At 38.4% G+C, this 14243-nt stretch overlaps 1 protein-coding gene across 1 annotated transcript in view; it reads left to right on the top strand.

Annotated features, from left to right (window-relative positions):
- Positions 1-14243, top strand: part of LOC308148871 (voltage-dependent T-type calcium channel subunit alpha-1I-like) — a gene marked incomplete at its 3' end in the record, with an annotated part of 170601 nt that overhangs the window by 134874 nt on the left and 21484 nt on the right. Inside the window, exons 28-31 of the mRNA XM_080520411.1 lie at positions 1894-2027; positions 6464-6534; positions 11298-11376; positions 11935-12056. Of these exons, the coding sequence (XP_080376537.1) occupies positions 1894-2027; positions 6464-6534; positions 11298-11376; positions 11935-12056 (406 nt within the window). The remainder of the gene's footprint in view (positions 1-1893; positions 2028-6463; positions 6535-11297; positions 11377-11934; positions 12057-14243) is intronic.

Raw genomic sequence — 14243 nt, 5'->3', positions numbered from 1 at the left:
TCAGTATTTTGACAAACTGCTTTTGTTCTGAAGAAGTAAAGTAATTGCCTACTCGCTCTGCCTGCCTGATGCTTTCATAACACATTTTCAAGTGAAAGCACATTGTTTAGGGTTTTTGTTTCACATAGGTTTTGAGTTTGCCTTAAAAGGGATTATTAACAAAAAAACAAACAAAAAAAAGTCCAACATTAAATGGACACATAATAGCCATACAGTCTTTAATTGTATTTCCTTTGTGATTCTGTACAAAACCGTAAAAAGTGTTTTTTGGCTGTAGATTAATTTCCAATCTATTATCATTGTGCAAAGCTTATAAAACTGAGTTAGCTGTTTATGCTGTTAATTCAAATAGATATGAGTTGAATCCAAAAGTGGCACATAACTAGATTATGACAGAACTGCTTATGTATCCAGGTAAATCATTTCTGTAGTGTTGATGCAGAACTCCCCAACCTGAACGATTAGGTTGAAATATCACATTTCATGTATGATTAAATGGCTTGCACTAAGGCTGTGCAGGTGCAGAAACCCTGTTCTATTTTATAAAATTTCAATCTCTACCGCTAACACCTCAGCCACCCAGTAGGAGAAACGTTTCCTTTGTACACAAGCGTTTGGAGCAGCTGTGATTGTGCCAGTGAATATTATTGGACCCTCTTATGCAGTTTTATCATAGCAGCTTCCGATCCATTTTGAGAATTGTGGCTTCGCTGGAGGAAATTGCTGTTGGTTTATTTTCTGCCTCGCTTCCATCCCAAGTCCCCATTTTTACAAATTATTTCTTGCAGCCTATTTTAATATTTTAATGGCTGTGTTTCAGTCTGTCCCTTGCCCTTATTTTTTTTCTTGCAAAGCCACCCATTGTTCCTTGTCATGGTATTCCTTTGATCCAGTTTTTTTTTTTTTCCATTTGATGTGTCTCTCTTTCTTGATGCTTTCCTCCCTGTTGATTTGTCTTTGCATGCTTCACTTTTTTTTTTTTTTTTAATTGTTAGTATTTCATACTTTCTTAAGCAGCCCGGTTCCGTTTGTGTTCACACTGTATGAGGATAGTGTGTGTGCCAGTTATTGTTGTTCGTAGATAATATCTAGGTCAAGACATTGTAAAAGAACACACCCCAGGCTGAGATTTTGCAGTAAATCAAGATAGAAATTCAAAAAGTTCACCAGAAGTATATAAAATTGGTATTTGTGTTACTTTTTTTAAACTTATTTATTTATGGATACAAGGTAAAGACATATATTTTTTGAATGCAGAAATATTTGTGGCCATATATAATTCCTTCATGTTGAGAGTATTTCCTAATAATTTTGTTTAACATTATGATAAAAAATCTTTATGGTGGCTTAGGGATGGATGGATGGATAGACAGACAGACAGACAGACAGACAGACAGACAGACAGACAGGCAGGTGTCAAAAAAGAACATTGCCAAATTTCTCAAATGTCAAGAAGGTGAGCTGAACAGAATCCTCAGTGTCATTCATTCAGTGTTCCTTTGGACGACCCTATCCGAATCTGCATAGTCCGATTAAGATGGGATCAACCAACATCATATACATGCTTTTGAAGTTACATTATGGGGTTTCTTATGTCTGATTCAGGGTGAAACTCCTACTCCAGTATTATTATAAATATTCATGAGAGCAACTGGCCTCCAGCTAATAGAGACCTGTTATCTAAGCTACTGCTAAATTGGAGAAAACTGTGATTCTGCACCACTATAATGCAGAACATGCTCATTCATTCAAAAATGATAAATAACACTGGCCCATATGCGTCTCGAGCCACACTCCCAGTCATTGTACCGTTTATCGTCTCCCTTTCACTTTGGCCAAGTTCTTCATATTTTGGAATTTTTAAAAGATCAATGTTTGTGTTTGTTTGTGCAGATGGAACCAACTGGATTTGGCTATTGTGCTGCTTTCCGTGATGGGCATCACCCTGGAAGAGATTGAGATCAACGCCTCCCTACCCATCAACCCCACCATCATCAGGATCATGAGGGTGCTCAGAATAGCACGAGGTACTTGTTGCATTTGTGTGAGATTTCTGTGGACTTTACCAAGATCTCACTTGAAATACCATTCACGATCAATGGAATTACTTAGTTTCCACATGTATGATATGTACAGTATGATGTTCAAGAAATCACTCAAACTTCATTTGCTCGCCGTTGCTTTCCAAAACTAGGAGTTTCTTCTCCTCATTCCTCCTTTTATTTTTGAATGTGTTTAATTGTTTACAAACGTCTTAAGGGTAGGAAACACAACATAACACAACACTGAGACATGAGCTGAGATATCATTGATTTTGCCATGACAGCAAGCAACCTTGCCTGCTATCAAACGAGCCTCAAAGCCATGGTGTCAGTGTGAGACTATAAAAACATACATAATGCAACAGTTATAGGAGAAGGAGTCTTGACATTTCACTGTATTTTGCACCACGTTTCATTGAAATTGGAGTTGTGTTTTTTTGTAAGAAATTATTTGGTTTTGTTCAAAATAGATATTTTCATCACATATACTCTGCACCTTGACAAGGAAAAAAAGCTTTAAAGGTTAAATGTAAAGGTTATTATGGCACTATTTTATTGATCCATACCAGAAAAACTAGGGGAAAAAACAAAGGGCAGAAAAACGTACACATTGTAGTTAGCATGCCAGGCCACTGGCAGTTGGATTGGTATAACAGTGACTGTCACCGATAAAACTATGAAGTCGCAGAAGAATATGGACTCGGAGTCATGACACTCTGGAGGCAAACATTGCTGTTCTTGTCCATCTATTCACGCATGTGCAGAAGAAGTGTTTACTATGGCTGTGGTGTGCATGCACAGGAGCAGTATTTCTGAAAAGTTGCATTTTCTCCTGTTTCCTCAAAGTCAGTGTATATTGGAAGAGTTCCATCTTTACATCTGTTTTCTAAAGTTTGCACTTTCAGAGGCTCCGAGCACCGTTGTCATATAAACAGATGCCCAAAACGCACCGAAAGTTTGGCAATGGAAAACATTGTTTAAAACACCAGGTCCTTCCAACCAGAGAACCACAGGTGAGGACTAGTGGGTTTCACTTGGTACAAGCCCTGGACCGCAAACCAGTCCAAAAGCCAGTCCCCAGGAAAATCTTGAATTGATTATCTTGGTTTTCAGAGTTTTATTTAACTGTGATTGCGATATCCTATAGTTCAGGACACGGCGACTTGCACAAGTTCTAATTTAGTCCTGAATCGGAGAATGACAGATGACTCAAGATGACAGACACCGCTGTAGGTGGAACAGAAGCCCATCTTTGTTCCCAAGCATGATAAACAAATATCCAAAAATGTAAATAACCCATTAACAAAGTCCACGAGAACACAGGAGAATCACGAAGAGATGCTGGACTACAAACACGGGAACACAGAAACATGGATGAATCAACAACAAGAAATGGAACTCAACCACTATATATATATATACAGTACATATACACCGCAGTCACCAGGCGCAGACGATCACACAATCGGAGCAGGGAAGAGCAATCAGACATGAGGAGAGGAAGTCAAGGAGCCTGAGACGAGCGACAGAATCAGAATCACACTAATAACACAATGAACAAAACATGAACCATGATCCTTTCCTTCAGAAACACGAGAAAGTGTTTGCTAAAGAAATGTTGTGTTTACTGACTATGTAGTTTACACAAGTCACATTGTATGCAGCTATTTCGAAGGTTGTGCTGGCTTTATTTGAGTCGTGTTTTTGAAGAGATTTTGTATTTTTTCTAACGACATAGCAAATCTCAATTTCCAGTTGTTTGAAAGCAAGAAACACAAAAAGCAAGTTCAGGAAGTTTCCAGTCCATTGTACTTAATCCATCCTGAGGGAGGCTAAAGTTGATATGTTTCTCTTGCTCTCATTTTGGAAATGTGCCCCATTTCACACCTGTGTTCTCGCTATTGAGAGGAAATTAAAGGACGAGCTCTTTGGGCTGCACCGATTCCTCTTAACTTCACACTGAGGAGGATAAAGGCTAATTACATCAATCTCCTTTAATCCTGGCACTCTTACCGCCGCCCTCTGAACTCCATAATACTGTTCAGAGACTGCTGAGTGGGCCCATGGGTAATATTCAAACGAAGCAGCAGCGAGTGGTAATTAGGCAGCAAGCGGGGTATTTCATTATGAACGAGAGGGCTACTGGTGCTAACATTTTTACCTGTCTGTATGAAAGTTAACTAACGTGTGACCTCCGGAATGTTTCACAATAATCCATGTGTTCTCTGTGTGACTTTAATATAAAAAGGAATTAAGACTTTCTGGGTGTAATATTTTTCAAGCAGTAATTATTCCCATTACATCTATGATGTTAGCCATAAAAACAAGAGCCATAGCATGTCAAACGTAATACCACTTTCTACTACAAATAGTTTTAATCTTTCTAACTTTTATTGAGCCTACAGTGGAATAGTGTCTTAAACTTGAAGAATTACGGTCAAAATCAACTTAAATCCAATTAAACCAATAGTTTCTGTGTTGTTCTTTCAAGCTTACAACATGTTAAGCATGACATTTGCATAGTGATTTGCTGTTGATGACTAAATCTGGTGCTCAGTTGTACTTTGGAGAAGAAATCCTAAAGTAAAGCTAGTTTGTCTGGTTAAAGTGCTGCATTCACTACAAAGGCTCCTTTTAGCCTGAAATAAATATACTTTGGTAGCACCTCCACCTAAGAATTAAGAAATCCATTTTTAGATGAGATATTTAGGTGATGAAACTAAACTTAGGCCCCAATTTACAACATTTCAGGTGAAACACAATTTTTGTGATTTCGTTTCAGAACCATTTCACATTTACCCAGCAAGGTTTTGAAAACAGAAATGGCAGAAACGCTGAAAACAATGCATTTCTCGTGTTGAGCTACTTGTGGGTGCTGTTGTTTCTTTTTGAATTGAAACCACACACAAATGCATGTAGAAGACAATCCACTATAAACATTAACAATGGCAAGAATACAGATATTTGTAACGAGAGCTGAGTAAGTTGGATTGCTATTACAAGCTACCAAGTCTCAGGAGAAGATGGACTGTGAGTCATGACCCTCTGGAGTGAACCATTGTTGTTATTGTCAGTCTACTCGTGCATGTGCAGAAGAACTATTTAATATTGTTATGGCACACATGCCTTTCAGAAAAGTTGCACTATGCCCCATTTCCATGGAAACAGAGTTGGTATGTTTTCGACAAGTTTGCCCTCGGAATCAATTTTCAAAAAGATGCATTATCAGTGACTCTGAGTACCGTATTCGTTCAGACACTGAAAATGCAACAATCTTATGTTTTTACTTGAAAATATTGTGTAAATAGGGTCGAGGAAACTTGTAGTTTCAAATATGAACGACTATATTCACTAAAGAGGTCTGCGTGATAAAATTTTGAATTATAAATTATAAAACTCTACAGCATAAAGGATATATGCAGAGGGCAATATGAAAATGTCATACTTACTCAAGTGCCACTAAGCTAACAGATAATTGTTGATTTGTATTTTTAGATGTAAAACTGTATTCAAACATTGAATGGACAATGTTTTGTTTTTTGTTTTTTTTGTGTGCATATGCTTCTACTATTTACCGCATTTACTTAACATGTTACTTTACATGTAATAACACATAGTGTTGTAATGAGGTATCCAAGCTGTAGTGTAGTAATGGCTTATTTTCAACCAAGCATTGACATGCCTGATCAACAGGCAAAGTTAGTCAAAAGATATTAAAACTTTTTTACTTTAAAAGGTTTTTAGTTAACTAGCGATTAAAGAAAGCTCAAGGGTTCATGTCAGAATGTGATCTGTCAAGTACAGGGTCAGAACATACCAATGTTCTCCAGACATGAACAAAGTAAGCTCTGCTTGTTTCTTAGTACGAGGTGTGGCTTTATGATTTGAACACCACTTCCTCTAACCCACCACACACACACACACACACACACACACACACACACACACACACACACACACACACACACACACACACACACACACACACCACCTGCTATCATCTATCTGTGCAGCAGTCTTATCTCCCATGAGGTAGTATTGTCCGAGGGGACACTCCCCATCAGAATACACTTGCAGTTTTCCTCTCCTCTACTGGCTGCCTCATCAGCCAATGTCTCAAGAAATTGGACCGCCGGGAATTGCGAATGGTCTCTTGTGAAGAAGCCGGGAAACCTATTCTATCTATCGATCGTCTGTTATCTCTCCCACTCCTTCTCAGCCAACCTATTATCTTCCTCGGGTGTTCCTTTCTGTCCCTGTGGTGTCTTTTGTCTTCCTGTTCTTTGTCTCACTTTCTCCTACTCAGTAGGTGCTGCTAGTTTATCACCCCGAGACACATGTCAGAAGTGTCACAATCGCATGCAGAAAATGATGTGGTTTCTGCGTGGGCTCACTGTCTTTCCATCCCATTCTGTCATCAGTGTTGAAGCTGTTGAAAATGGCAACCGGGATGAGAGCCCTGCTTGACACGGTCGTACAGGCTCTGCCTCAGGTAAGCAGCATCCCACTCTTGCACGGGCATGCAACCTCCCTCATCTTATCACAAAGGCACAGAGGAGTTAATTAACATTTGTGAAATGATAAAGGACCCATGTAGAAAGACGCTCCTTGAGAACATTGACTTTCAAGAAGTCGGGTCATGGTGACACAAACTTTCCTTGTTACTTCATATATTTAGGTAAAACTCACCTTTGCAGGTATAATTTTAAACTCCCCTTCCTTTTCACTGTTAACAAGACACTATGAGGTAAAGTAATTCCCTCCCTTGATACTGGAAAAAGAAAAATCCATTTTTTTTAAGCCGTTCCTCATCTTCAGGCTTATTAATCTTACGTCTGGTCTTAGAATATGTGGAATTCCAAGACATTTTTAAAAGTCACTTTACACTCTGGGAATTCCTATGAGAAACTCTTAAGAGAATTCAACGAGTGTTGCCCTACCTACAAGAAATTGGAATTCAGCTTGAAGAACTCTCAATAAAAGGAAAATGGAAAACCAAAACCAATTTGAAGTTATATGTTATTATCCCAAGAAAGAGGCCTTAACAACGGAGTGTTGCACAATTCGTCTTCCTTTTCTTTCAGTTTGGTTATTAATTCATTTTCTGTGTTTAGGCCCATCACAATATTTATTGCTATATATTTCTGTTAAAAACTTAATGTGTCTTTGGTATGGTTTGCCTTGAAAAATGGCCCAATTGAAGTTTAGCCCAGCAGAGATGTCCTGCTGCCTAACATTTAAATTCACAGTGAATGGGCCTTCTATTTGGTGCTTTTAAACTGAAAGGATGCTGGTTTTGTCTATGTTTCAGGCCTTGAATTGCACTGAAGGAGTCAAACCAACAGTGTATCCATCTGTCTGTGTACTCTGAGGCACAAACTGATTCATCCCCACTGAGGAAATGGGTTTTTAAAAATGTATCCCAAGGATACATTTTTTATTCTTTAAACACCAAGTCACTGTAGTTTTTAGATTTCATAAATAAGAGGACCTATTTAATTCAAGGGGTATTTAGGATGTTTAACGTAAGATCCAGTCAATTGTGGTAGTGAAGCAGTGTCTGATGAGCACATGTATTTTAATATACATACCAAGAACCAAATACCTAAATGAACATTTAATCTTGGTTTCGGAGTATTTAAACACCAGTCATTTTCTCATGACTCTCATGCCTTGTGTAAAACACCATAAATGGATAAATGTAAACGTGGACTTGGAGACATGATACATGGAGGCCACTCTTGTTGTTTTCTGAGCATGTGCAGAAGAACTATTTACTACATGCACAGTAGCAGTGATTCAAAAAGTTGAATATTCCCCCACTTCCATGGAGTCAGAGTTGTTTTCCACCTCGGGAGTTGTTTTCAAAAAGTTGTGTTTTCAGTGGATCTGAGCACCACTATATTAATGCTGTGGTGGACAGTGGCAGTTATGAAGAAAAGTTACACTTTTTCTCCATTTCCATGGGCACAGAGACGGTGCATTTTGAAAAAGTTGCACTTTCAATAAGTCAAACCATTGTTGTCATATAAACAGACTCCCAAAGTCTGTTTTTACTAATCACAGTTTGATTACATGCTTCAGCACAAGCATCAGTCTTCAGCCGAGGCAAATGGAAACGGTCACGGTGTCTTTTGTTTTGTGGAGAATAAAACGGTCTCAGTGCTCCTTCTCCTTCCCGCAGAACATTTTCACCATCTTGTAACAGAGGCTTGTTCTTGTTCTGCAGTTTGAAGTGGGTGGAATGACCTATCATGTGTCATATTATGCTCCAGAATGTAGCACATGTCATACTGTGATACAAATCACTGATCCATCGGCCTAAATACAGAAGAGAAGCTTGGTCAGTTGTTTTTTTTTTTTCCTTTTGAAGTTGGTAACATTTCATGGCATTTAAGGAAAGCTGCCAGCTGATTGTATTGCTTTTTTCCAGCTTCTGTTTCTAAATGTGCAGGAGAAACTATGGTGGCCATGAGACGGTGGCTAAATATCCTCTTTCTGTAGTATTCAAAGATGACAACATTACATTTTGTATATATTTGTTCTTCAAAGAAAAAGCACCAAAGAGATACTTTTGAATACTTACTTTGTTTTTCAATGGTTGTTGTAAATTGAACAATCTCAACCTTTAAAATGTCACAACGGCCAATGAGTATAAATGTTTTTTTTTTTTTACCATTTCAAACAAATTCCAAACAGCTGGGTTTTTTTTTTTTTTTTACAGAATAAAAGTTAAACAACATAAACATTTGGAAAGTTCAATAGAAACATTTAAGAATTTCATTAGTGTAAAATCCCATTTTGAATGTATGAACAAGTGAATCAAGAGCCAAGTGAAAGTGCATCGTTTTTATGTTTTTGTTACAGAACAGCAGCAGAAATGCTGAAAAAGATTTAAGTAAGTTAAGCATGCCAGCCAGGCCATGACTCGGCACTGTTTTCCTCGGTAATGAAACTACACACACGCAAGCAGAGAACAATTCAGTACAAATGTTATCAATCAGAGGTACACAGACGTTTGTATGGACAGACCAACAAGTTGTTATTATTAAGAAGTTATTAGATATCGGATCCGACAACGCCACCTGGGGAATTGCACCCCAGGAAATACTAGCTCAGGCTTTTCACTTTGCATAAGGACACAGAGATCCATATACCAGATGATATATCAGATGATATACCGGTAGTTTACCATATCAACCCACCCTTTCGTCACTTTCACTGACCATTGTATTCTCGTCCTACTATGAATCCCCAGGTTAAGTCTCAGCTTTTATGATTCACCACCAAACAGAGATGTGAAGAGCAAGAAGAAAAGCTCTTTTTCTGACATGTCTGAGTTTTCCCATCTCCTCTTCCCTCATTAATTCTCATCTTCCTCCTCTTACACCTCTCGCTGTCTCTCCCAGTAAAAACCTATATATCTTAATTCTTTTCCCTATTGGCTCCGCGTTTATTTGCCTTTCTAATAGAATTCCACAGACTTCACAGAATTCAATCGCTTTCCACCGACGTCCCTGTGAAGTGACTTGGCTAATGGTGTGCTGCTAGAGCCCGCCACGCACCCCAGGGTTTTTTTTTTACACCATTTGCATTGCATATCACCATTTGTGAAGCCTCTCAGGCTCTACACAGATGGATTCACACCTGCTAAGAAGACAGTGTGCAGAATCTTTCCCCAAATTGTGTAATAAAGTGATTATCCTTGATTATCCTGCCTGATTAAGGGAGGGATTCCGTGACATTGGGTTTTATCTCCAGTTTGGTTGTCTACAACTATTTCGGATCCGGTTAAGCGTTTGGCAGGTCTCAAACGTGCTTGCTCACTTTCAATGGAATTTGTGAAAGCCTTATGCACCTCAGAAATACATGAGCAATTTGTAGCTTGAATCTGTTTTATAGTCAATGAAAAGCTGAAGCTTTTCATGCTAAATGTTGGCCATTGAACTGATGTATTTGTGTGGGATGCTTTCTTGGTTTTTAAGAAAAAGTCCAACAGAGCTATGTGATCTTTGTAAATTATGCTGGCATATCAAGTCAATGCATACACTTAACACTAAAAAAAACATATTTTTGCAGTTACATGGTTTTATGGTGTCTATTTCATGGACTGTAATGCATAATTGTTTACCATTATTATGTAACAGCACGGCAGAATGATCACTCAGTTTCACTTTATTACAGCAGAAACATGTCCGGCTGAACTTTCTCACTGCTCTTTTTTTAGTTTAGATTTTCCATCCGGTTGTTTTGAGTTTCTCTTGTGTGAGTGTTTTGTGTTGGAATATTAATTCACCACCGCAACGGCACGAACAGTTCTGCGTTCCATAAATTCATGTTTCTGCAGTTCTGTCATGTGTGATGACGAACCTCATTATTACAGATCAACCCTTGTGGAGAAAAACAGACTTGGAACTGTCAAGAACAAAAACAACCTTCAAAGCCTCAGTGACCAGGATTTATCTTATGTCAAAAAGATTGGTCTAAATTAATCTCTCATCTCCTCTCCGCTGCAGCTCAGAGCTGAGCCCGTGCACCAATAACCATAATTTAAGATTGGGCGGGTTATTTTCCAGCAGGCGGAGCTCCGACCATTTATCTCGATCATAACCTTGTCCAGAGCAGGTTAGACAATCGGAATAAGTTGCCGGGGTGATTTATCCCGGTGAGAAGTGAGTGAGCGTCATAGTATGGAAAATCTAGGGTTAATCCTTGAAATTATCTCGATAACAAAATCCAGCATCGTAGTACAGGCCTCAGGATTACTCTTGAATACCACAACACTAGCCAATATCTTTAATCTGCTTTAAATTATGAACTAAATTGCATGTCTCCAGTGGTTGTACTTGATTTCTTCACCGTGTACAGCATTGTATGGGCATAATGTTCAAAGTTCATGTTACCTATTTAGGTAATTACCATGAATTTAGCAAACAGTAGTGAACAAGACATTTCTGTTGAGGTAAAATGTTTACTCATGAAAAAGGCAAATGAGTTTAGGACTGAATGTGGATATTGTAAAATAAACTATTTCCGTGTGACAGCTAACCTCTCTAATGAGAGAAGAAAAGATGTCATCTGCTATAGGGTCCTGATTTGACCTGGCCTCTAGAAAACAAGCAAATATTTTAGCAATACACTTGTCATTTTTCAGCTTGGTAACCCATTAAATCAAAATGAATCACAAAAATGTGATCGTCTATATCAGACTCGGTAGATAGGAAAACAAAATTAAATGTTTTTTCAATTCAACAGGTGGGAAACCTCGGCCTTCTCTTCATGCTGCTTTTCTTCATCTACGCTGCTTTGGGAGTAGAACTGTTTGGGGAGCTCGGTAGGTCTTCCGCTCAATATTCCCATTAAAATCATATTCTTACAAAGTACTCATGCTGATTTATAAAACACCATGATGGCGTACCATTGTGGTTTTTGGGTAGCTATTTGAGCTGACCTACACTTTTGTGAATTGCCTACTTAAGCTCATCTATTTGACTTGAACCCTTTTCGTCGTTGTCTGTTTATGGTCAAATGCAACAGAAACCAGATTAGAAGAAAACTAAGACTCTTGATGATTGATTGCGTGAATCATGATGCATCCAGCACTAATCAAAAAAGCTCATACATTTTACAAGTAACTATGATTTCAAATCTCTGAATACTCTTAGTCTTTTTGATGTATGAATACAATCATCTGTTTCCATGCAATAATGTTTTTTTTTTTCATTTTGATAATAAACATGATAACAAAACCCATCATCTCGGTAATCTTGCTCATGAGTAGCTTTTTCCCCACTTTAGGAATGCTTTTACCAATAAGACAACACGCTGTTGTCTGGACGTTTTATCCAAAGGCTCTATGATTTAAACCATTTCTTCTCTCTTCAACTTTCAGTGTGCAATGCCGACTACCCTTGTGAGGGCATGAGCCGCCACGCAACCTTTGAAAACTTTGGGATGGCTTTTCTTACACTCTTCCAAGTTTCAACTGGTGACAATTGGAATGGTATCATGAAGGTACTTTGGATTAGGCAGAATTCACTTTTTATGTATTCATGTTTCAAGTGTTGTCCGCAATTGTTGTGGTTATTAGGTGACATCGTGGACCTCCGTGGGGTGTGAGTTGGGGTTTTAGAATTTCCCCACTCTGGGACCCACAGTTTTTGGGCTTCTAAAACGCCGCCTCATGTGGACGATCGGCAAACCAGCATTCATTCATTCTGCACAGCCCCTGAAATGAAAACTCTAAAATGATGCATTTTCACTTGAGATGAGTTGTGTTAATGAGGCCTGAGAAAGCCAATGGTCTGTGAGTGACAAATCTATCACAGCGAAGCCAAACATAAGTGGGTGATTAAACATACAAAAACCTTGCAATTCAGAGCAATGAGCAATTTCCAAGATTCAATCAAGAAATTATCCAGACATCTTGTTGGGAATTACTACCGGTAATTTTTATCATTTACAGCAGCTCTATTTGACAAAAAAAAAATCCTCTTGCTTTTATAGTCACCCAAATATATTTTCCACAGATCTCCACAGAGAAAGAAGCTCAACAGTAGGGTTGTAATTCAAGGTTTTTCACTCAAATCTCTAAACCAGAGATATTTTTGCAAAAATGATGTGGAAAAAGGAAACATGCACTCAGAGTCTACAGAGGATGAATGAAGAATAGATTTTACATTCATGAACTTCTGTCATCTGATTTCATCTCTCACCTCAATCAGGTCTCACTACAATCAAACCCTTAAACATTTAAAATAACCAATATCCAACACTCCATCAGCGCTGATTGGGTGCTCAGAGAGCTTGAGTGGCTGTTTGAAATACAGATTTGGTGGCTGGTTGATATAACACGAAGAGTGTTCCAACGAGTCTGAAAATCAAGATGGATATGTATTTGTATTTTGAGTTTTGTGTTCTGAAATGCTCATTTTGAGTGTTGTCGTAACTTCAAAGGTCTATAATAATCCAGAAGACATTTTACTCAAATTTGACTGCAAAGTAAAATTTGACCTTGCGCTTTGAGATTGAGTGATAGCTTTAGGGGTTAATTGTGCATTGTTCTGTAAAAAAAAAAAAAAAGAAAAAAAAAGAAATGAGCAGAGTTGCTGATATTTTTCACACATTTCCCCTCAAATCACCTTGAACCAGAGGGCAAATAGAGAATGGCAGAACAGATTTTGAAAACACCCCATGTGGGCTTTGGAACAATAGCTGGTTGATTGGCTGCACCTTTACTCAAAATTCTGTCATACTGGATTTGTTTCTATGTCATAAATAATGCAAAAATGTGTAACACTTTCATCGAACATCCATCTCTTTTGTGTGCCCACTTTGTTGAAATTAGAATTGTTTGCCCCAGCTAACAGTTGACGAAGATCAGGAAACATCTTGGATAGGTTATCTGCCCATCACAGGGCAAACGGAGATAAACATAATCACGCAGTTCCACCTACAGATCATTTACGACCATCAATCATTCAAATAAGCCTGTCATCGGATTCTAGGAAGGATCCAGAGTACAAAGGGGGGGGGGGGAGAAGTGCAGGAAGAACTCGCATAAAAGGTTAATCATCACATATTGAGTTGTATCTTTGTAAACTAATGAAATTTGGTGATTTGAGCTTTTGGTCCCAGCAACGGAATTTAAAAGCATGTCTTACAAAGATGACATTGAACAATATCTTGCAATTAACTTGGAAAACTGAATTAATTATATTAGTAACTCCTTTTCTTTGTGTCATACGTCAACGATTGACATTTTTAACCTGCCTGCTCACCCTCCATTGATCATAGGACATGGAAGGAGTCTATAATATTTGGTAAAAGATTTTTCGTACGATTTTTAGATTAATCATGATGGATTACTCTGTATTAAGACATCAATTTTGACAGCCCGAATTCCTACCCATGGTCAGTGGCTGGAATGACTCTTCAGTATTTGGAATTTGTGAGAGAAAAACAGAGAAAACCAACAGAAAATAATCTGTTGATTTCTATTCATTAATTATAGTACGTTTGTACTGTGTGAGCAGTCCTCAGAGCACTTTACACTGCTAGTCACATTGACACACACAAATAGAGGCAGCTGCCATGCAAGGTGCCCGGTCCGTCCATTAGGAGCAGTTTGAGGTTCAGTGTCTTGCTCAAGGGCACTTCAACATGCGGACGGGGGGGGGGGGATCGAACCTGCGACATTCA

This window comes from Blennius ocellaris (assembly GCF_963422515.1).
Source record: "Blennius ocellaris genome assembly, chromosome: 3".
NCBI classification, from domain to species: Eukaryota; Metazoa; Chordata; class Actinopteri; order Blenniiformes; family Blenniidae; genus Blennius; species Blennius ocellaris.
This window is presented reverse-complemented; position numbering and strand designations above follow the sequence as displayed.